Source organism: Cavia porcellus, unplaced genomic scaffold (assembly GCF_034190915.1).
Source record: "Cavia porcellus strain 051 isolate PalLab524CR breed Dunkin Hartley unplaced genomic scaffold, mCavPor4.1 scaffold_17, whole genome shotgun sequence".
Taxonomy (NCBI): Eukaryota; Metazoa; Chordata; class Mammalia; order Rodentia; family Caviidae; genus Cavia; species Cavia porcellus.
The window spans coordinates 46799550-46823902 of NW_026947500.1; the positions used below are offsets into that span (position 1 = coordinate 46799550).

Here is a 24353-nt window from a genome sequence, read left to right on the forward strand (position 1 = left end):
GAAATCCACAGTGAGGCCTAAAAGGACTTGACATTCACACTCAGTGACCCACAGTCATCCAGGTACACTTGGTGAAGCCTGCTGAGAGTGGGAGCCTTCACCCAGTGACCCCACAGTCATCTGAGAGCCATTGGTGTGGCCCAATGAAACAGGGAGTCTTCACCAAGTGGAAGTCACTGGAGCCCTCAAAGAGGTCTACAGACATGGAGTCTGTGCTCAGGCACTCTCTCAAACACAGGAACCATCTCCAAGGCCCACAAAGCCTGGAAGTCTGAACCAGAAACTACCTCACAGCCATTCGTGATCCTCAATGAGGTCCACAGGAACTGAGAAGCTGCATCTAGTGAAAAATCCACATGAAGGAATTGTCAGTGAGGCTTTTGGAAATGGAAAAGCTTCACCCAGTAACCCACCTACACCTGGGAATCATTTCTAAGGCTGACAAGCACTTAGAGTCTGTGCCCAGAAACTTGTAGCCATCAGCAACCCTCAGTGAGTCCTGTGCTAGATGGGCCAACAAGATGCAGGGTGAAGGTAAGACTTTGCACCTCTCTGATGAAGAGAAACACAGGAAAATGCTAAAACAAAAGAATGAAACACAGTCTCAAACGTCAAGTCCTTCCAGATCAACTCCAGGAGATATAGACATGGATGAAATGAAAATCACACATCTCAAATTCCTGAAATGATATCAATGGAAGTAAAGAAACAACTCCAGGAAGCTGTAAAGGAAATCAGCTCAGAAACAATCACTCAGGTAAAAACAGAAATGATAAACATAATGAGAGAATTGATGAGCATATCGAAAGAAGATATAAACAAAAAATAAAGGAGCATAGGAAACTGAAGCAAACCTTCAGGAAACAATTGGAATACATAAAATAGATTCAAGGAGATATCCATGAAAACAAAGCTCTATTGAAAGCTGGAAAACTGCATGAATGAAACTAAAGACAGAATATTTCACATTGAAAGCAGGATTGTGGTTAGTAATGATGAGAGAAAGGAACCCTCAAAATCAACAAGGAACCAGCAAATAACATTTCAATAGCTCCAAGGTGATGCAAATAGAAAATATGAACTGATAAGTGTTAACAAAAAAAGACAACATAAATGACATAAAAAGACTATTTTTAGGAATAATAAGAGGAATTTTCCTAAACATGGGAAATCAACTTGTCACACAAATAAGCAAAGCTTGTGGCACTCTAAATGGCCATATCCAAATTAGTCTACCCCTCAACAGAATAATCAAGGTCTCTGAAAGTCAATATAGGAACAGAATATTAAAAGCCACTAGAGAAAATAAACATATTATGTATAAAGTAAAGCCTATCAGAATCCCTACATACTTCTCAACACAAACCATCAAGTCAAAAAGAATTTAGACCGAAGTATTTGAAGTCCTAAAAGAAAACAACTTCTAAGCACATTGACATACCCTAAAAAACTATTTTTCAAAATCAATAGAACAGTAATATACTTCTACGATGAAGAAAAATTAAAGAACTTCATGACCACCAAACCAACCCTACAAAGTGCAATGAAAGATATTCTAGAAAGAAATACAGATGACCATAATTTCAAGGAAAGCAACAAAAAGAAACCAACAAGTAGTATAAGCAATAAAACAGAAGGAAGATACAGAGAACCAAGAGCAAAAAGTTAGCATAGCAAAGATAGGCCAATCCATATCACTTAGAACCATTAATGTAAATGGTCTCAATTGACCAATCAAATGAAACAGACTGGCAGAGTGGAAAAAGGAAAAATCCCAAAACATTCTGTATATAAGAAACATACCTAATTCAAAGGGAAATTCATGGATTTAAAGTCAAAGGATGGAAAGGAACACGCTATGTGACAAGGACTCAGAAAAGTAGGGATAGCTATTCTGTTTGCAGCAAATATGAATTTCAAACCAAAATTGATCAATAGAGATAAAGAAGGTCATTACATACTTGTTAGGGGAAAACGTCAAAAGAAGAGATAACAAACATAAACATATATGCACCCAACTATGTAAGACAAATATTAATACATATAAAAAATTAAATAAGCAATCATACAATTAAGACAAGAGATCTTAACAGCATGCTGCCATAAAAAGATAGATCACCTTGACAAAAAATCAGCAAAGAAATAACAGAAGCAAATCAAACCTGTGAACAAATGGACTTATAGGAGAAGTGTACAGAGTGTTACATGGCAACAACATCAGAATACACATTCTTCTGAGTTACCTATCAGATATTCTCTAAAATAGCCAGTAAACAAGCAATACAACATGTTTAAGTAAATGCAAAGGAACTGAAATTATACCACACATATTATCTGATCAAAGTGCAATGAAATTGGAAATTAATAAAAAAAGAAACTGCAAAAGCCTATAAATAAATGGAAGTTAAGGCTGCCACGCCTGGCCATCAGTGTGCAGAGGAGGAGCTGGGCAGATCTGGGGTGCCCTCATCGGCCTCTCTGCATGTCTGGAGGACTCTGGATATCTCCGCCCAGACTGTTGGAGTCCCCCCAGGCTTCCAGGTGCAGTCAAGGGGAGAGGTGGGTTTGAGGCTTCCACATCAGCCTCCCCATTCTGGTTGCACTTGGAGAACTGCTGAGCTCCCGACGGGTGGGCCGGCCCACACTATTAGCCAAGCCCAGCCTGTTTTGCGGCCACGCCTAGACTTTGGTGTGCAGAGGGGGAGCTGGGCGGATCTGGGGTGCCTGCATCAGCCTTTCCATGTGTCTGGAGGACTGTGGATATCTCTGCAAGCAGTGAGGGACCACAGATTCCTCAGGCAATGTGGCCTGTGGTGAGTACCCTAACCTGGCTGCGATTGAAGAACTGTGTAGCTTCCAAGGGGCAGGTGTGTGCACAGTGTCCCTGAGGCCCAGCTTGTCTGGAACTGCGGAGTTCTGAGCAGGCAGAGGAGGGCCACTGGTTCTGTAGGCTCAATGGCTTGGGGTAGCGTGGTGCCAGAGTCTCAGTAGCTGCAAACATAGAAGGGATTTTCAATAGATCCTGAAGAAGCTTTCAAATAACACTTGAAACACAGAAATATAGGAAAATGACAAAATGAAAGACCAAATTACAACCTCAAACCTCCAGCCCATCTCAAGAAACCCTAGGAGCAATGTATATAGAAGAAAATATATCCCATCCACCTCATATATCGGACACAATAGCTACTGAAATTGACAAGCAACTCCAGGAAGCTTTAAAGAAATTCAAAGTCGATATAATCTCCCAGATAAAAGAAGAAATGATAAAAGAAATGAAAGAGATTCTAAATATATCTAAAGAAAACACAGATAAAAAATTGGAGGAACTAAACAAAAAGATAGAATTCCTAGACGAGCAATATGAGAAAAAAACAGAATACATAATGCAGATGCACAGAGATATACAGGAAATTAAAAACTCCACTGAAAGTTGTAAAAACCGCCTTAATGAAAGTGACAATAGAATTTCGGACCTTGAAGACAGGATTGCAGCTAGTGAACAGGAAAGGAAAGATCTTTTGAAAATAACAAGGAATCAGGAAACAACAATTCAACAACTGCAAGACGATGCAAAGAAGAATAACATAAGAATGATAGGGATTAATGAAAGAGAGGAAGACAACATGAAGGATGTCAGGAGGATATTTAGAGAAGTAATAGCTGAAAATTTCCCAAGCATGACATCAGAAACTGACATCAGGATCAGTGAAGCATATAGAACTCCAAATAGTCATAACCAAAATAAAACTACAACCAGACATATAATAATTGCCATCCCAGAAATCCAACACAAGAATAGATTATTAAAAGCTGTCAGAGAGAAAAGACAGATCACTTATAAAGGAAAACCTATCAGAATCACAGCAGACTTCTCAGCACAAACGATAAAGTCAAGAAGAGCATGGAGTGAAATATTCCAGATCCTAAAGCAAAATGATTTCCAACCAAGACTGATATATCCTGCAAAACTATCATTCAAAATAGAGGGTGAAATACGATACTTCCATGACAAAGAACAGCTGAAGAACTTCATGAACACCAAACCAACCCTGCAAAAAATATTGAAAGACAGTTTAGATACACAAAGGAAAAAACCACTAAGCAAAGCAAATAATTAAACAGAACAGAAAGATAAAGATGCAACAACAGAGAGATAAGATTCCTACAATCAACCAGCATTTAACAGTACCATTAATGTAAATGGTCTCAATGCACCAATCAAAAGAAACAGACTAGCAGAATGGATCAAGAAACAAAATCCAACCATATGCTGTTTACAGGAAACACATCTAACCCAGAAACATACTCACAGACTGAAAGTCAAAGGATGGAAAACAATTCTTCCTGCAGCAGGAATCCAAAAAAAGGCAGGAGTACCCATTCTGTTTGCAGACAACGTGAACTTTAAACCAACAATGACCATAAAGGACAAAGAAAGTCACTACATACTCGTTACGGGAAAACTCCAAGAGGAAGAGATAACTATCTAAAATATATATGCACCAAACTCCAGAGCACCCAGTTATATAAAACAATTATTAACAGAAATGAAAACTCAAATTATCAGTAACACAATTGTAACAGGAGACCTTCATACGCCATTGACACCAAGGGACAGATCAACCAGACAGAAAATGAGCAAAGAAATAACAGAACTGAATCACACCTGTGAACAAATGAGTTTGATAGACATTTACAGAATGTTCCACACAACAACATCAGAATACACATTCTTCTCAGCAGTACATGGATCATTTTCTAAAATAGACCATATATTAGCTCACAGAACATATTTAAGCAAATGCAAAAGAGTTGAAATCATCCCTTGCATGTTATCGGAACATAGCGCTCTGAAATTAGAAATTAATGATAAAACATACTGCAAAAATTCCGCAAACACATGGAAACTGAATAACACACTCTTGAGCAATCAATGGGTCACAGAAGAAATTAAAGAAGAGATTAAACAATACCTAAAAGAAAATGAAAATGCAGATACAACTTACCGGAATCTGTGGGATGCAATGAAAGCCGTCCTCAGAGGAAAATTTATTGCACTGAGATCCCACATCAGGAAAACTGCACAAATACAAATAAATAACTTGAGGCTACACCTCAAACAGCTAGAAAAAGAAGAGCAAGTCAAGCACAAAGCCAAAAGAAGAGAGGAAATTATAAAAATCAGAGCAGAAATCAATGCAATGGAGACTAAGAAAACATTCCAAAGAATCAACTAATCAAAGAGTTGGTTCTTTGAAAGAATAAATAAAATCGATAAGCCCCTAGCCAACATTATTTTAAAAAGGGAAGAAAAAGCTCAAATTCTTGCAATAAGAAATGAAAAAGGAGAAATCACTACAGACCCAATAGAAATACAGAAGATCATCAACACCTATTTCAAAAACCTCTACTCTCAAAAGTTTGATAACACAGAAGAAATAGACAGATTCTTAGAAGCATATGAAGTACCAAAGCTAGATCAAGAGGATGTAAAACTGTTGAATAACCCAATCTCTGCTAATGAAATTGAAAATGTAATTAAATCCTTACCCACCAAGAAGAGCCCAGGCCCAGATGGATTCAAGCAGATTTCTACAAGAAATACAAAGAAGACCTAATACCAACACTCCTCAAACTATTCAATGAAATTGAAAGGGAAGCAATCCTTCCTAAGTCATTCCTGGAAGCAAATATTACTCTAGTACCAAAACCTGAGAAAGACCCAACTAAAAAAGAGAACTATAGACCGATCTCCCTAATGAGCACAGATGCAAAAATCCTCAATAAAATATTGGCAAATAGGATCCAGCAAATCATCAAGAAGATTATACACCATGACCAAGTGAGATTCATCCCAGGAATGCAAGGATGGTTCAACATACACAAATCAATAAATGTAATCCACAATATCAATAAAGCCAAAAATAAGAATCACATGATCATTTCTATAGATGCAGAAAAAGTCTTTGATAAGGTCCAACACTTATTCATGATAAGAACTTTACAGAAAATTGGAATAAATGGTCTTTACCTCAATATAATAAAGGCCATTTATGACAAACCAACAGCCAGCATCATACTAAATAGCCAAAAATTGAAAGCATTTACTTTAAAATCGGGCACAAGACAAGGATGTCCTTTATCACCACTCCTATTTAATATAGTACTGGAAGTACTAGCCAGAGCAATTAGGCAAGAAAGAGAAATAAAAGGGGTAAAGATAGGAAAAGAAGAAGTTAAGTTGTCATTGTTTGCAGATGACATGATACTCTACATAGAAGACCCCCTAAACTCCATTGAAAGACTCTTAGATACAATAAATATATTCAGTAATGTGGCTGGATACAAAATCAGTACTCAGAAATCAATAGCATTCCTATACACTAACAACAAAATCAAAGAGAGGGAAATAAGAGAAACTGGACTATTCACATTAGCAACCAAAAAAATGAAATATTTAGGAATTACTCTTACGAAAGAAGTGAAAGACTTATACAGTGAAAATTATAATACACTGAAAAAGGAAATTGAAGATGATCTCAGAAAATGGAAAGACATCCCTTGCACATGGCTAGGAAGAACAAACATTGTGAAAATGGCCATTCTCCCAAAACTCTTATACAGGTTCAATGCAATCCCAATAGATTAGAAGATACAACCACAACTACAAACACACTCAACCACCTTATCTTTGATAAAGGAGCCAAGCAGGTTCACTGGAAGAACGACAGTCTCTTTAATAAATGGTGCTGGAAAAACTGGCTCTCCATTTGCTGAAAACTAAAGCTAGACCCATGTCTATCACCATGTACTAGATTAAAATCTAAATGGGTCAAAGATCTTAATATTAAAACAGAAACACTAAATCTATTGGAATACAAATTAAGTAGAAACCTTGGAGATATTGGAGTAGGTAAAGAATTCATGAACAGGACTCAAACCACACAGGAAATACTTCCCAGAATCAATAACTGGGACCATTTCTTATTAAAAAGTTTCTGCATGTCAAAAGAAATCTCCAGCATAGTGAAAAGAAAACCCACAAACTGGGAAAAAATTTTAGTGAACTCTCTCTCAGACAAGGGCCTCTTGTCTAAAACATATAAAGAATTAAAAAAAACTCAGATCTCCAAAATTCAAAGATCCAATCCAAAAAATGGGCATCTGAGATGAATACGCAATTCTCAGATGAAGAAACACAAATGCCAAATAAATACATGAAAAAATGCTCATCATCATTGGTCATTAGAGAAATGCAAATTAAAACCACACTGAGATACCATCTCACTCCTGAAAGAATGGCCAGGATCAAGAAAACCAACAACAAATGCTGGAGAGGCTGTGGGGAAAAAAGAACTCTCCTGCACTGCTGGTGGGAGTGTAGACTGGTACAGCCTTTGTGGAGATCTGTCTGGAGATTTCTCAAAAAGTTGGGATTGGAAATCCCATTTATTCCAGCTATTCCACTTCTAGGCATATTCCCAGAAGAACTGAAAGCATCATACCACAGTGATATATTTGCACCTATGTTTATAGCAACACAATTTTTAATCGCCAGATTTTGGAAACAACACAAGTGTCCATCAACAGAGGAATGGATAAAAAAGTTGTGGTATTTCTATACAATGGAGTATTATTCAGCTATAAAGAAGGATCACATTGAGATATTTATCAATAAATGGGCGCAGCTTGAGACCATACTCATAAGTGAAATAAATCAATCTCACATGTGTGAATAACGAATAGTTTCCCTAATGTAAGTAATGATTCAAATATATAAAAATATGTGGTAGTCATGATTCCCCATTAGATGGCCTTGAAGCCTTATAAAGTTTTCACTCATTAATTAGAAAGGCTTTATTCTGGGCTTCTTGATATGGAAATATTTGAATCTAGAGTATATGAAGTTTTATCCAAATATTTCAAGGAAAAAGACAGACACTATGGTAACTACTATTAAGTTGTGTTATATGGTGGTGAAGTACTAGGTTGCTGAAACAGTCATGCTTTGACCTCTATTGTTTTATTGTTACGTCCTGTTTTATCTCAATCTCCCCCTTATTCTTTTAAAAAAAATTATTTAGTCATTTCTTTTGTTTGTCTTAATTAAGGGGAAAAATTTTAAAAATTAGGATATATAAATAGTAACTCTTTTTGATTTCCCATTAACTTGTTTTGATGTCCTGTAATACTCCCACGATCTTGTTTTGACTGATTAGACTCTGTTCCATTCTGTATGATAGTATCAAGTTTGAGGATATAGGCAACTACTTTGAAGGCAATAAGATTCACTAAGATGCCCATTCTGGTTTGACTATTGTCTTCTTTGGAAGTCCTGTAATGTTTACAATGCCTAAGTTTTATTGGTCTTGTTCTCTACTGTTTTGTCCAACTTTATAATATCTAATGAGATAGACAATTCTTTTTAAGAAATCAAGAGACAATGTTCGTAACCATTGTTGATAACCTTGTACTCTGTTCTACACCATGTGCTATGTCTATCCTTGGTTTTGACTGACAGCTTTGTTTTGCCATATTTGACTGTATTCTCTCCCTCCCCAAAAAGTAATAAGCACTAAGGAGTAATAAAATCCAAAATGTGTAAATTTTGTTGTAAAAAAGAGAGGGAAAAAAAAAGAAAAAGAGCTCTAATGGATATAACAGCAAGTGTGTTTAGGGGTGTTAAATAGCTGACTATATCAATGTTTTTGGATCACTGAACACAGCTGTTTGTAGTCTCCCTGTTTGAATGTCCACTTTGTATTCTTTGATACTATGATTTGAGCAACTATTTTCAAGATGATAATGTGTAATCTATTAACAGGTGATTTCTTACTGTTATGTTTTTTTTTGTAGTTCTGTATTACATGTACCCTTACACCTCTTATTTTGTTTTGTGTTTTTCTCTTTTTCATCTTAAATAAAATTTAAAAAAAGGAAGTTAAATAGCTCCCTACTGTAAAACCAATGAGTCACGGAGAAAATTAAAGAATAAATTAAACTATATATGCAATCAAGAGAAAATGCAGGTATAAATTATCAGAACGTGTTGGACACAATGGAAGCAATCCTCAGAGGGAAATTTATACCAGTGAACTGTCGTATCCAGGAAACCGAATAAGAACAAATAGACAATCTCATGTTGGACTTAAAACTGTGGAAAAGAAAAACAAGTCAATCTCAAAGCTGAAAGGAGGAAGGAAATCAAAAAGATTAGAGCCAAAATTAATGAAGTCAAAACTAAGAAAACCATATGAAGAATTAATTAAAAACTTGATTCTTTGAAAGAACAAATTAAATTGATAAACCCATAACCAAACTTATTAGAAAGAGGAAAGAAAAAACTCAAATTCACGCAATATGAAAAGGGAGAAATCACTACAGTCTTTTGATAATCAGAATATCATCAATAATTACTGTAAAACTATATATTCTCTTTTTATTTAAAGAGAAAAAAACAGAAAAAGGGTAGAAACAATATAAAATTTCAGAAAAATAAACAGTAAGAAATCACTAGTTGATAAGTTACATATTATCATCTTAGAAATAGTTGTTCATTTTGCAAAATTAAAGCATACAAAGTGATATTCAAATAATGACACTGCAAACAGTTCTCCTCAAAGAACCAACAAAAACTTAGTAGTATGGTTATCATTCCTACACACTTGTTTTTTTGATCTTAAAGAGGGTAAGATTAAATATGTCAAAACAGAACAAAACAGTTCATAAGGAAACCATTTAAAGAAATAAAGATTTCAAAGCAAGTCCACTGGAGATCTTCACTACCTATCTTATTGTCTCTAGTTGTCTTCCAAATAGTTGTCTCCATCTTCAAACACACTGAATATATGCTGAACATTATGGAAATAATCAAATCATTACAGGGTGATCAATGCTTTTTCGGTCATAAAGACCTGATTTTGGGGAAGTCAACAATGATTACCATAATGTCTCTCATTATCTTTGAAGTAGCTGTCTTTATCTTTATGTATGCTGAAATTGAACATAAGAGAGTAGACTAATATCACTCTGAAGAGTGAATAATACTATTGCTAGATTTTATATCATAATGCTACAGAATTAGCATTGGGTTTCTTAGTATGTCTTCTTCTTCAGAGTATCTGTTCATTACATTATGTATTATATAATCTGTTCCTGTAAATAGTTTAGAAATTCTTCCCACGTGTGAATCTCCACATGTATATCTATCCTTCCTGTATTTTAGGGAAAAACAGATCAAAACAAGACAACAAAACAAATTTCTAGAAAAACATGAAATGAAAAAGACACATAAGACCATAATATTAGGTAATCTACAATAGTTAGTAAGCTTTCTCTTGTTATTTTCAGTAGAATTGTCCACATCATCAGAAATTATACAGTTAAGCCTAGCATTACATAGCTATTTTTATAAAAACACAGCTTTGGAGACATTGTAGGACTTGAAAGCAGTTAATAATCAAAACTGGAATGGATATCTTTTACATCTTATTATCTTCAGCATACCAAATTTGAATAAAATCAGTCAAGAGAAAACAGCGATTTAACAAAACAGATTCAAGTAAGATCAGTCATAGTAAGGCAATGTAAGTAATACAGGGTTTCAGTTTAAGTTAATAGGAAATTAAGTATAGTTACCGTGGTATAATCCGTTATTTTTGGTTTAGCTATCTGTGCCCTCAAATCTCATATGAGTAGACAGACTGGAACAAAATATAATCAAACTAAACAGAGCGGTAAGACTCCTGTGGCTTTTAAATTCTGACACACTTTTAACAATGTCCTCTGCCTTCCTTTTTTAGGCAGTTCCTCACCTTTCCCCTTCTCAGGATGCTTTGTATATTTTGAGTCCCCCTAGATCCTTTAGTTTTTACACTACGAGGTCAACCTGTAATCTATGAGTGTTGCTGAACATTTTTACCCCTGAATTAATCTTGAGCTGTACTCCTTTACTTACTAAAGCCACAAGTTTTTCCTTCCTTCTAGCTGTGTAGTTCTACACTGCACAAAAGTGTCATAACTTTCCAACCTATCTGTGGCTGCTGGATGAGTTGTCCCTATTTCTCTCTAGTTTCCTGTCACATATAGCATTGTTTTCTCATCTTTGACTTTCAGTTTATTAACCCTCTTTCAGGTTGAGTGTATTTTCTATTCAGAGCCTCTTGGTGGATCCTGCCTCCTAATCTACTCTGCCTGTGTTTCGTTTTTGTTAGTGTATCAAGGCTATCTATATTAAAATTTATAGCTTACTGTCTCTGCATCATCTCTGCTATTCTATTCTTCTGCTAGTATGTGTCTACTTTACTCCTTCATTCCACTGTCTGCCCCATTCATTGAGGCCTCTCTGCCACTGTTGCTGGAATCCTGGTATTTTGTTCCTCTCTCTCTCTTTCTGGAATATCCATCAGTATTTTTTGTAGGGTTAGGTTGGTGACCATGAACTCCCACAGTTTCTCCTGGTCTTGGAAATATCTTGTTTCTCCATTAATTTTGAGAGAGAGTTTTTCTGGCTACATCAGTCTTGGTTGGAGGTTATTTTCTTTCAAGGCTTGGACTATTTCCCTCTAAGATCTTCTCGATTTGAGTTTGTGTTAATAAGTCTGTTGTTATTTTGATGATTTGTCCTTTGTAGGTGATCTGCTTCTTTTCTCTGGAAACTTTTAATATTCTGTTCTTGTGGTCGATTTCTGCAATCTTGATTATTATATGTCTGGGTGTAGATCTGTTTTGGTTGTAGGTGGCTGGAGTTCTAGATGCCTCAAATTTCTGGATATCATTTCTTTTCCCTATGCTTGGGAAGTTTTGCTTAATTATATCTGTGAATAGTCTTTGTAGTTCTTTGTGGCTTTGTAGTTCTTTGTAGTCTTTGTGGCTACTCCTGCTTCTTCTCTCACAATTTTTATTCTTAAGTTATAAATCCTCTTGTCACCTTCTAGCCTTTAAATTGTTTCTTCCTGGGTCCTTGTTATTTTTAGGAGATCTTTTCTTTCCTGATCACACATCATTTATCTCTCTTCAAGTTTTGAAAGGCAAACTTTATTTTCTGACAAGGTATTTTGCCAGTTTTCAATGGAGTTTTTAGTTTCCTGGTATTCTTTTTGGATCTGTTTCATGTATTCTACATTTTGTTTGTATTTTTCATCGAAGGTTGCTCTTCCTTTTCTGAGTTCCTCTGTCCTTCCATCTGGGTTCTCTTGGGAGGGCCTTATCATTTCTTTAATTAATCTTTTTATATCTTGCCTCACTTGGATCAGAAGTACAATTTTAAATTCATCAGTGAGGTCATGAAGGTATTTCTTTATGCCTGTTGATGCTGTGTCTAATATTGCATGCTTACTGCACAGGTTGTCTTCTGTATTTACCTCTCCTGAGCTTTTTTCCCAGGGTCAACAGCTGGACTATTTTTTAAAATTTCTATCTCTTGTCATGTTTCTAGTTTCTTTCAGACAGGTGTGTCCTGGGGGTGTCTGGCCCTCTCCATTTTGCTTAGTGTCTTTCTGAAGCATGCTGACTAGGGTTTTGCTGTCCTCCCTAATTTGCTAATATCTGAGGTACAGGTAAGGACATAGGGACAGTTCAGGCTAGCTTTGAGCCTCTGAGCCAGTCCACCTGCAATTTCATTCAGCAACTTAAGCTGTACCTTGTGACGTCACAGGGTCATGACATTTTTGTCCTTGGCTATTGGGTCCCAACCAGAGGCATAGCTTAGCCCCAGCAGAGCCCACCAGTCCTCTCTGTGCCAGGGGTGGCTGATTGACACCACCACAGTGCCAGGCTCTGCCCAATTCCAAGATGTCCTCCAGCCAATGAGAGCAGCCATGGGACCCAATCTCCAGCAGTCACCAGGTATCAGTGCAATTTTTCCTCTTGGCTCTACTCCTGACTGTGCTGCATCCTCCCACCAAGGGCTTGGGACTCAACAGTTCCCATTGTTGGTGGCTATGGCTCCAGCTTGACCTTCAATCACTTGACTAAATTCTGCTCCCAGTACCGCATGGACTGGTCTCAGTGAGTGTGCAGGGCTCCAGTCCTCCACTCACATTTTTCATTCTTCCACAGTGGTTTTTCCACTAGCTTGATGTGGTTTTTCCATGTCTAGATCAGCATTCTGCCTCTGCAGAAAACTGTACAGTGCCCAGCTTTTGTGCCCAGATACATGGTCCTCTCCATAGCCTCCTCTGGTGGAAGGTCCTGGGACTGAATTTCCAGTATCAACTGAGAAACAATAAATCTCTCCCCTTTGGCTCCACTCTAGATTGCGCCATGTTTTCCCGTCAAGGGCCCAGGACTCATCAACTCCTGTTATAGGCTTCAGCGTGACTTTGGATCATCCAATTCTAGGGCGCACCCAGCACAGTGTGGAATGGGTCTCAGTGAGCATGTCAGGCTTGAGCCCTCCACCCATGCTTTTCCTTCCTCTTTCTAATGTTATTTTTCCCTTCAGTTTACTCCTGGCTTAATAAAAATCATCCTCCAATCATCTGGCCCTCTCCATGCTTAAAAATACATACTCAAAGATGGAAAATACAAAAGAGAAGCCTAGATTCCTAGAAACATGAATTACCAAAACTGGATCAAGAAGATATGAAAATTTTGTATCAGTTAATGAAATTGAAAACTAAAAGCTTAGCAACAAAGAAAAACCCAAGCCTTATGGATTTATATGTCAGTTCTGCAAGAAATTTAGAGAAGGTTTGATTCCAATATGCCTCAAATTCCTTAACAAAATTGAAAGTGAAGCAATTCTTCTTAACTCATTCATAGAGACAGGTATTATCCTGATACCAAAGCCAGAGAAAGTTCCAAACAAAAAAGATAACTATGGGCTAATCTTTCTAATGAACATACATGCAAAAATACTCAATAAAATACTAGGAAATAGAATGGTGGAAATTATCAAGAAGATTATATGCCATGACCAAGTAGGATTCATTCCAGAAATGAGGGCATTGTTCAACATGAACAAATCAATAAATGTAATACACCATATCAAGAGAGAAGACAAAAACCACATATTCATCTCATAAGATGCAGAAAATGCTTTTGTATAGTGCAGCACTCACTCATGGTAAAAACCATGGAGAAAATAAAAATAGATGGTCTTTGCCTCAATCTGATAAAAGCCCTTGATGACAAATCAATAGTCAACATCATGCTAAATGGTTGAAAAATGAGAGCTTTCACTTTGAAATCAGGAACAGGCTAAGGTTGTCCACTGTCATTACTCCTATTCAAGATAGGTCTGAAAACATTACCCAGATAAATTAGACAAAAGAGAGAAACAAAAGTAAAAAGATAGGAAAAGAAGAAATTATCGTTATTTGCAAATGTCATGAAAATCTACATTAAGGACAGCAAAGCTCCGCCAATAGATTTCTAGACTTAATAAGTAAATTCAGCAGCATATGTGGGTAGAAAGTCAAAACTAAGAAGTCAATAAGATTCCTGTATACAAACAAAAAACCCACCGAGAAAAAAATTAGGGAAACCATACCATTCATAACCACATCACAAAAGAGAAAAATATAAGAATCAGTATAACAAAGTAAATAAAATATCAAAACATTGAAAACTACAGTACTATGAAAATGAAATTGAAGAGAAATTCAGAAAATGAGAGATACCTCTTGCTCATGGTTAGCAAGAACCAACATAGTGAAAATTTCCATACTACACACACTGTTTAACAAATTTAATGCAGTCCTGATCAAAATACCAACAACATATCTCACAGATGTAGAGACAAAATTCCTAAAACTCACATGGAAACATAGGAGACCTAAAATAGCAAAGATAATCCAGGACAACAAATGCAAGGCAAGAGGCATCACAACCACAGACTTCAAATTAAGCTACAAAGCTCCTATAACAAAATAAGCATGGTACTACCAAAAAATAGACCTGAAAATCAGTGGGAAAAGTAGAAGAAAAACACACAACTACCAACACAGTTAGACAATGTATGTTTCCCAAAGGGACAAAATATGTTCACTGAAAGAAAGATAGCCTCTTTAAAATGTGGTGCTGGAAAAATGGGCTTTCCACCTTCTGACACCTTAATTCAGACAAATGCCTTTCAGCCTGCACTAAACTAAAGTCAAAATGGATTAAAGATCTAACTAGTAAGACACAAACACAAAACCTACTGGAAGACAAAGTAGATAGAAATCTCAAAGGCATAAGGGTAGCCAAATATTTCATGAACAATATCAAAACACATAGGCATATCAAAAGAAATTAATAGTAGAGTGAAAAGAAAACCCACAAATTGGGAAAAGTCTTTTGCCAACTGTCCTTCAGACAAAGGACTTTTACTACATAAAAGAATAGGAAAAATTCAGATACTACAAATTTAGAGATACAATCCAAAAATGAACATTGGAGATACGAACACAGTTTTCAGATGAAGAAATGCAAATAACAAACAAAAATATATAAAAGTATTCAATGTCCTTGGTCATTTTAGATATGCAAGTGAAAGTAATACCCCAGAATAAATGGTTAGCATCAAGAAATTAACCAATAACAGTCACTGCAAGGTCTGGGCGGGGTAGTGCTGGTAAGGAACAGTTTTCCACTGTTGGTGGGAGTGTAGACTGGTACAACCACTGTGTAAATCTGTATAGAAATTCCTCAAGAACCTAGGATTATTATTCCATTCACAGCAGCTATTCACCTTCTGGGAATAATAATTGAAAACATCATGCCACAGCAATATATGTGCATTTATATTTGTAGCCGCATGATTAGCAGTAGCCAAATCTTGGAAACAACTGAAATCACTTGAGGAATGGATAAAAATGATATGTCATCTTTATACAATGTAATACTATTCAGATGTAAAAAATATAAAGTCAAAGTTATTTATAAATGGGCACAACTAGAAAATATTCTCATAAGTAAAGTCAATCAGACTTGCATGTGTAAACACCATTTTGTCTCACTAGTGTAAAAAACTGAAAGACTAAATATGATCTGAATTTTCCACTAGATTCTGTAAAAGAGAAACAGACTGATCAAAGTGAAATTATATTGTTTGATAAATCTTGCATACCTGCATCTGGTAACCTGAGAAACTATTTTGAAGATAACAATACACAATATAACAACCATTGCTACATTCCTATCACTTTGCTTTAAAATCCTATTTCACTTTTTTTGTCAATTTGCTTTTATTGTTGTTGTTATTTGATTGTCTGTTAGTTGTTGATTTTTCTTTTTCTCTTTAAATAAATAGATAAATAAACAAATTTTTTGTCTAAAACATCAACATGCCTCATTGCAGCACGCAGGTGAGAACTGTCTCCTCCCTGCACTTGTGGCTGGAATGGGGACTTGAGTAAGAGCCTGTGAGATTACAGCACTGAGACAGGTGGTAACATCACAGATGAGGATATATGACTCTTAAATAATATACTCTCCTGCCATAAATGGGCCAGCCTTCCATCCATCAAGCTATCCATTTCATTGATAAATGGAGAGCCTCTCTGCCTGATGAGTGGTGTTCTGTTTGTCCTGATGATCAATGTCTGAAAAGATTTTTCTGTTGTACTGTACCATGCCCCCCACTCACCTCCCTTATTGACAGCAATAAAAGCTATGAGCTCTTGAAGCCATGATTCTTTTTTCCACAGAGAGCACTGGAGCATCCCAGACCTCCTAAACTGCAGAATATTGTCTTTATCTTTCTATTGCACTCAAGTGCCATGTTGCCAGATGGAAATGTGAAGCCTCTGCAGGTGTTTTGGTATAGCATAATTTACAAAATTTTTATACAGTTTTAATTCAATCCCATGAAAGCACCACTAGCATGCTTCACATAACTAGAGAAAACATTCATAGCCTTCATTTGGTACCAGGAGAGATCTAGAAAACAAGACACAATTCCAGACCAAAAAAAAGACAAGGCAGGGTCCATCACAATCCCTGACTTAAAATCATACTACAGAGCCACTATTTTGAAAATAGCATGGCACTGGCAAACATAACACACCTAAGTGTCAATGAAATAGTTTGGGAGATGCAGAAACAATGTCAAACACACTTGGGCTTGATAAAGAGGCCAAATATTTTCAGTGAAATCAATAAAAACTCTTTAAGAAATGATGCTGTAAACACTGGCTTTCCACATGCCAAAAACTAAAGCTAGACACATGTCTATCAGTATTAAACTAAAATCAAAATGAAACTTTGATCTAAACATTAAACTAAAAGCACTAACCCTGCTGCAAGAGAGAATAGGTAGAATTCTTATAGTCATGTGTGTAAGTAAGGCTTTTATGAAATATAAAACCCCTGATTGTTTTATAAACATAAATGTTGGAGTGGCATTTGTTGCAGTTACAGAAATGAATCATCACATTATACTAAGCCAAGGACTTAGCACAATGTAAAGAATTAAAAATATTAGGAAGAAGCTGCAATGTACACTTCATTAATGTATTATCATTGTGTATTGATCTTGAGGTATCTATAGATTCAGTGCAATTACTGGTTCCTCAGGTAATAGGAAAGGTTTGTGGCTTGGAGATTTATGTTGGCACATAAAACTAGTGCTCAGACAAGCATGGGAACTATGAAGAATATGGTGTAACTGAAATGATCCCTGGCTGTACGGGACTGTCATAGGGAATATATGAAAGACTAGTGCATATTCTTCATGAGGATGAACGCTCCAGAACATTTCAGAAACACATTACATTGAGCCCACAGGTGCAAGCCTTCTGGATCATCCCAAGTGATCTCTGAGTAAAGATCTCTGAGTAAAGAACCTGTTGATATAAGTGTGGAAGAAAATTGGAAGAAAAAGAGACCCTTGGGATCTTATAAGTGTTCTTGGTTGAAATCTTCATGGCTGGAGGTGGAAAAGCAGATCTTTAGACATTTTGCAAGTTTCACCTGGACACCAGATCACAGATGCAGAGCTTCAGGGCAAAATGATGGAAAGTTCCTCCAGAGATATGAAGGAGGCTTGGCTGAAAGAAATCAGGAGTATTAAATGCATACACTCCAGTTTAGTTTAAAAACTCACATAGATACTTATATTCATATGTACTTACATACATATATTTCATATTTACCAGGGTGACACTGGAATTTCCAACTGCACTCTGACTTCATTATTATAGAGGCTCAGAAGATGCTGCCTTTGAGTATCACCTGCCTTCTCCTGCAGCTGCTACCCTTGGTGTGCACTTGGGGCAATGGCTACTGCCTTCGCAGGAAGAGCACCAGCGTGCACAAGGATGGAGATGTGGTGATTGGCGGCTTCTTTTCACTCTGCACCGGTGCAGAATTCACTGGCACCATGGATATAAAGCCCATCAAGGAATTCATTATCCTGCAGTAAGTGCATTATTCTATTACTCTTTTTCCTTTTCATTATCATAAGGAACAATGCCTAGATGTTGAACCATGGTTATATCACAGTGTCTGCCTCCTTAACCTGTCTTTCCCACACACACCTCTGATGAACAGTTCGTAGTTTACTTTACCATTTTGTGTTTCCATTTTCATTTTAGCAAGTTGGAAAGAAGAATAATAATTTCTTGGTGTTCGTGTTGCTCTTCCAGTATTAGAACCTAAGGGAGACACCATCTTCAATCATATTGTCTTATGTGTGCAGCACCTTACTCGGCCTGGCAATGCAGCTGTAAAGTGATACTCATTACAAATTCAATCCAGACCATTGTACCCAATGCAATACAATGCAGATAAAGTAAACTCTCAGGTTCATAAATTCCAATGTCTTATATATTTTCTTGTTTATGAATAAATTTTTTGTCTTTTTCCTTTTTATCAGTACCAGGGATCAAACTCCCAACCGCACACTTGCAAAAAAAAAACCTCATTGTTTTGGAAGATTCTCGCTGTGGATATCTGAATGTTTTCTAATACTCTCAATATCACACTTTCATACTGCATGCCTCCTGGAGGTGCACATCAAGCTAGATAGAGAGGGAATTTTTCTATGATTTTTAATCACCTAATTTGTTTCTTATTCATGTACACATTTTCTGTGTTCAGGTATTACTGCATGAGTTCCTATGCTGAAGTTATCATTTAAAAAAAAGCATTTTACAGAGTCAGAAAATCCCAGAAAGTTACTTATGCTCTTGGAGAAAAGAAAGTACCACTACACGACTGCTCATGTCTTTGATCATTATTGTTGTTCTCAGTAGTTGCCCATGTTTCCAGCAGGGATGGCGTGGGTGGAAATCACAGCATCTTCCTGCCACAGAAGGTGCTACTTCCTATCACATATTCCTTGTCAAATGTAAAACATTATTTCTAAATTTTTCTAGTTAGACACTTCTCTGATGTTTATATACTTTTGATGAAAGGATTCATTATGTTGTCAAGGTTTGTCGTCATTTTCTTGGTGGAACCCACCTTCTAACTTCAGGCTCTCACATGACTATGAGAGAAATTATGTTCCACTACAACCTAACGATTCTCCCCACAGTTTTCACAATTTTTTGAATGCTATTGATCAATCCATTTAATGTAAAACTTTTGATATTGATGATTTCTGTTTATTATTTTTACTGTCTAGTTGCAGGACTTTAAGTCTATTGGGTCAGTTAGTCGGGATTATCTGGTCTGAATTTCCTGAAATCGGTTCCAGGAAAAAGCTTACTAATGGCATTTCTTGAAAATGGGAATAAATTTTTATATAGTCAGGTAATGAAAGGCAGTGTCCTGATCACTGCAATCAGAGTTAGCCTTTCATAAGAGGGTTGTGGGGTGGTTTCTAAGCCTTGCATATGTAATGGGGGTTTATTGCTGAAATACCAGAAGCAGTCAGGATGCAGCACTGCTGAGAGATAGTGTGCAGTCAGGATGGATCTGGCTAAACCACTCTGAAAGGATTCCAGCAGGAGGAAGCCCATGGTAATCAGACAAAATCTGAGGACAGTAAAGGAAAAGCAACCTGTGAGATTCAAAGTGTGATGACTAGATTTTGGGATATTTCAAACGTGTTGGAGAGAGTTTATTTTTCTCCCAGAAATCACAGGAAAGGCTTTTTGCTACTTCTTTTCTCTTATGCTTACTCTCATGGCTCAGGCAATCTCTGTGTGCTAACTGAACTTTCCCAAACCCATGCACACTGTACAGTATCTGTAAAGAACACCCTTTAAATTTCACAAGCTTTTTATGCCATGATTCACTGATTATCTAGGGAAAAATAACAACTTTAGAGCTACCCTGGAATATTTAAATGTCTCCTAAGGTAAGAAGAACAGGAAAAACTGTGGAAGACAAAAAGTACACATATAAAATTTATGTATTTGTCTATACAAAAACGTTACATAGCAAAATATAATTAAATTACATTATGAAAAACTAACAATAAAATAAAATGAGAGTCTCAATAAGGGATACACTGTGTATCATTATCTCCCCAATATTTACTTCAAATGAAGCTTTTCTCTTACAAAGAAGAAACCAGATGTTAACACAGAAACTGCTTTTCAATAAATTGAGAGAAATTAATCATACATGATATATCTAAATTTTTAAAACTATTCTTCACAATGTATTTTCCTTACATAGCAAAATGAGGGTTAGTTATTCATCACAGCCAATCCAACATTTTTTACTTTTTTTTGATGACTGCTTTTTCTAGATTAAGATGGAAAGTTAGTGTTGTTTCAATTTGCATTTTTCTGTTGCCCAGTGAACAGATTTTCATGTGCCATTCAACGGCCATGTCTTCTCTTTTTTCTGAGAATTGCTTGCTCATTTGACTTGTCCATACCAATGAATACTTAAGCTGATGAGAAAATATATGTAGTTTAGCAGGTATTTAGTTGACTTATACATGACAACATGAAGATGAAGGATGCAGTTGATGGGTATTTAGCCTAGCAGCATGAGTGCTTGCCTGCCAAGTGTGAGGTCATAAGTTTGATCCCTGGTGCCCGAGAGAGAGAGGGAGAGACAGAGAGAGACAGAGAGAGAAACAGAGAGACAGAGAGACAGAGAGAGAGAATGAATGCAATTTACTTAAGGAGAATTCAGTAGAATAACAAAAACAGGTACACATGAATATACAATAAAGAAAATAAGGTCAAAATAATATGAAAATAGCAAGATATACTGTGTTTAAAAGAAGTGTATTAAATTATCACAAAACTGCATATATAATACATTTCTTACTTGAATACACGTGGTGTAATTTGGTGGAAAAGTACAAGTTATTAACTTTTTTTATAAAAAATATGTAAACCAAACTAAATAGAAATAATTCAGTAACAAGGTAAGGCGATAATTACAAAAACATTGTCAAGATAGTCACAGTTGGAAGAAACCTATAGTAGCCTTATTAATTTTAAATTAACTCAAAAGACCATCAGCCACCCCACTGTATGTGTACTCCTGGCTTGCTGGGATAAATTTACTTAGATTTGGGCTCTATTTGCCACCTTTGTCTATATATCAGTGACAGCAGAGACATGCCCAGAAGTGCACATTTTTTTCCTGTTGTTGCTCATATTTTTCCCCAGATGTACTATTATTCTTTTTATATGAATGTGAAAATTGTTTCTAGTTTTGTTGTTGTTATTTTTCTACTCTTGTTTCTGTTTCTTCCTTTTTTGCTTGCTCCCGAGTACTTTATTGCATTTCTCAAAGATTGTGTAATCTTCCTTTGTACTTTAGACTTGCTTACACTAATTTTCTTATTTTTTATTTATGTATTTTTCCCAACTCATTTCATATTTTATCCACTGAGCGTAAAATTACCATACTATACTATTACTATGTATACTTTGGTGATTTGTTTTAAATTTTGTTATGTAAATACAATCGTTCATATGATTAAAGATGTCGATTTTATAGTTACCACTCTTTGTCTTTTACTGAGTTGTGTTTGATGGCAGTATATTATTGAGGTTACATAATTATTCTACTTGGTTGTTATCTTTTGTATATCAAAACTGTGACTTTTGAGAGTCATAAACAATACTGTAGGCCAATGCTAAAGGATCTAAATAGGATAGGGCAAATATACAGTGCCTTTTCACCCCAAATAAATTGACAGGAAAGGATCCTTCAAGAGACTGAAAATCCAAAAGTCAACTGCACGTAGAAGACGTCTCTTAAAAGAAGTCGTTTTCTGGTGGTTCTCAATAACCGGCAATAAGTTTGTCTACAATAAGCAATTTACCACATAAATGGAAAAATTAAGCTTAGGAATATATAAATTAGAAGAACAGGAGTAAGATGCAACCCCAGACTTCCAGATCATTAAAGGAAAACCCAGGTGAGAATGTGATGGAACAATATAAAAGATATCCCAGGGGCTGGGGATTTAGCTCAGTGGCACAAGCGCCTGCCTTGCAAGTGTGTGATCATAAGTTCAAACCACGGTACTAAGGAAAAGACAGAAAAAAAAATAAAAAGATATCCCAACTGGCCTCATTGAAATGGCAACAGTAGCAGTAACAAAGCAGATGTATGAGGTTTCAGAGAAAAACAAATTAGAAATAATTTCTCAGATAACTGAAGAGATGTTTACCATAATAAAAGATATAGTTAATGATTCTAGAGCACATACAGGTAGATGACCTGCCTTGACAAGGCAATTATTTACCTGCACACCTTTCCCCATCAGAAGGAAGGTTTACTTTCCTCAGTAACCAGCATAGGCAGAGAGAAACAGTTATGCCCCTGCATGCCTGCTGCCTTCAAAGGGCTTGATTCTTTGGTAGCCAGTGAGGTTAGGGAGAATCAGCCAGACTGAATGCTGCATCAGAAGGCTTGCTTCCCCTGAATAACCAGTCTAAGTAGGGAGAAACAACCACAATCCCTGTGTATGCTGCAATCTGGAAACTTACTTCCCTCAAGTAACTAACATTGGCAAGGAGAAACATTCAGATATACCCCATGTGCCTGTGGGCCACTGGACCCACATGGCCTCAGAGAACCACACAAAAATGCCTCTGTGCAACTGCAAGCATCAGAAGAGACCCCATGTAGCCACACAGGCTAACAAATAAAGCAGACACATCACCATGTAGCCATGGCCATTGGTGAAATGTAAGTGCAACCACACAGGTCTGTTTAGGTTGACCTCACACCCACTGCCTCACTAGGAACCTGGATTAGGCCAATTTCCCTGCACTGCAGAAGGGCAGCCAACATGGCAAGTTCCTGGAAGCCAGATTTCTTTTGAGAAACCCAGAGAAATTTCTAGTTTTTTCTTTTTTAAAAATTTTATTTAAGTAGAAAAAGAACAGAAAAAGGGTACAAGCTATACAGAATTTCAAAACAATAAAGAAAAAGAAATCACTAGTTAATAGATTACATATTGTTATCTTAGAAATAGTTATTCAAGTTACAAAATTAAATCATATAAGGTGGGTATTCAAACAATGAGACTGCAAACAGTTCTTTTCAATGATCCAACAAAAACTCAGTAATATGATTATCTATCTTATACGCTTAAATATACATGCAGTTATATCCTTTAGAGTACTTTCTTTTCCTCTCTTTTTTACAATGACAATTACACATTTTGGGTTTTGTTATTCACACAGCTCATTACTTTTTTGAAGAGAATAAAACCAAATGTGACATAACAAAACAGAGTCAGTCAAATCAAAAGGATGGACATAGTACATAACATAAAAACAGAATACAAGATGATCAACAATGGTTACCATAATGCATCTTGCTATCTTAAAAAGAATTGCCTATATCGTCAGTTACAATAAAATTGAACAAAACAGTAAAGAAAAAAAACAATAAAACCAAGGCATTGGATACATTACAGGACTTGAATAGAAGATAATAGTCAAACCAGAATGGGCATTATAGTGAATCTTATTGTCTTCACAGTTGTTGCCTATACTCTCGAACTTGGTACTATAGAGCAAAACAGAATAGAGTAAAATCAGTCAAAACAAGATGGTGAGAGCAATATAGGGTTTCAAATCCAGTTAATAGGAAATCAAAGTGGGTTACTATAATATATACTGCTATTTTTATTTATTTTTCCCTTAATTAAAAAGACAAAAATAAAAACTAAACAATTAAAAAAAGAGATTGATATAAAAGAGGGCATAACAACAAAGCAGCACCCATCAGAACATAACCATTTAAGCAAATTAGTGTTTCATCACAGGATGTCCTGGCATAAAAGTAATTACCATAATGTTTCTTTCCTTGAAATCTTTGAGTATAACTTCATATACTGTAGCATCAAACATATCAAGACAATGTAAAACCATTCAAGCAATTGACAGTATTATGGGATATTTAGACCTGACTTACAGAAAATGAACAATGGTCTCTGTATTATCTCCTTGTCTATAAAAGTTTTGGTTTATATTATCACATATAAT

General features: G+C 36.1%; 1 protein-coding gene across 1 annotated transcript in view; it reads left to right on the forward strand.

The window, feature by feature from the left end:
• The window catches only part of LOC100716890 (vomeronasal type-2 receptor 116-like), a 135213-nt gene that overhangs the window by 88744 nt on the left and 22116 nt on the right, over positions 1 to 24353 (forward strand). The window contains exon 3 of the mRNA XM_023562653.2: positions 18132 to 18348. Within this exon, the coding sequence (XP_023418421.2) occupies positions 18132 to 18348 (217 nt within the window). The remainder of the gene's footprint in view (positions 1 to 18131; positions 18349 to 24353) is intronic.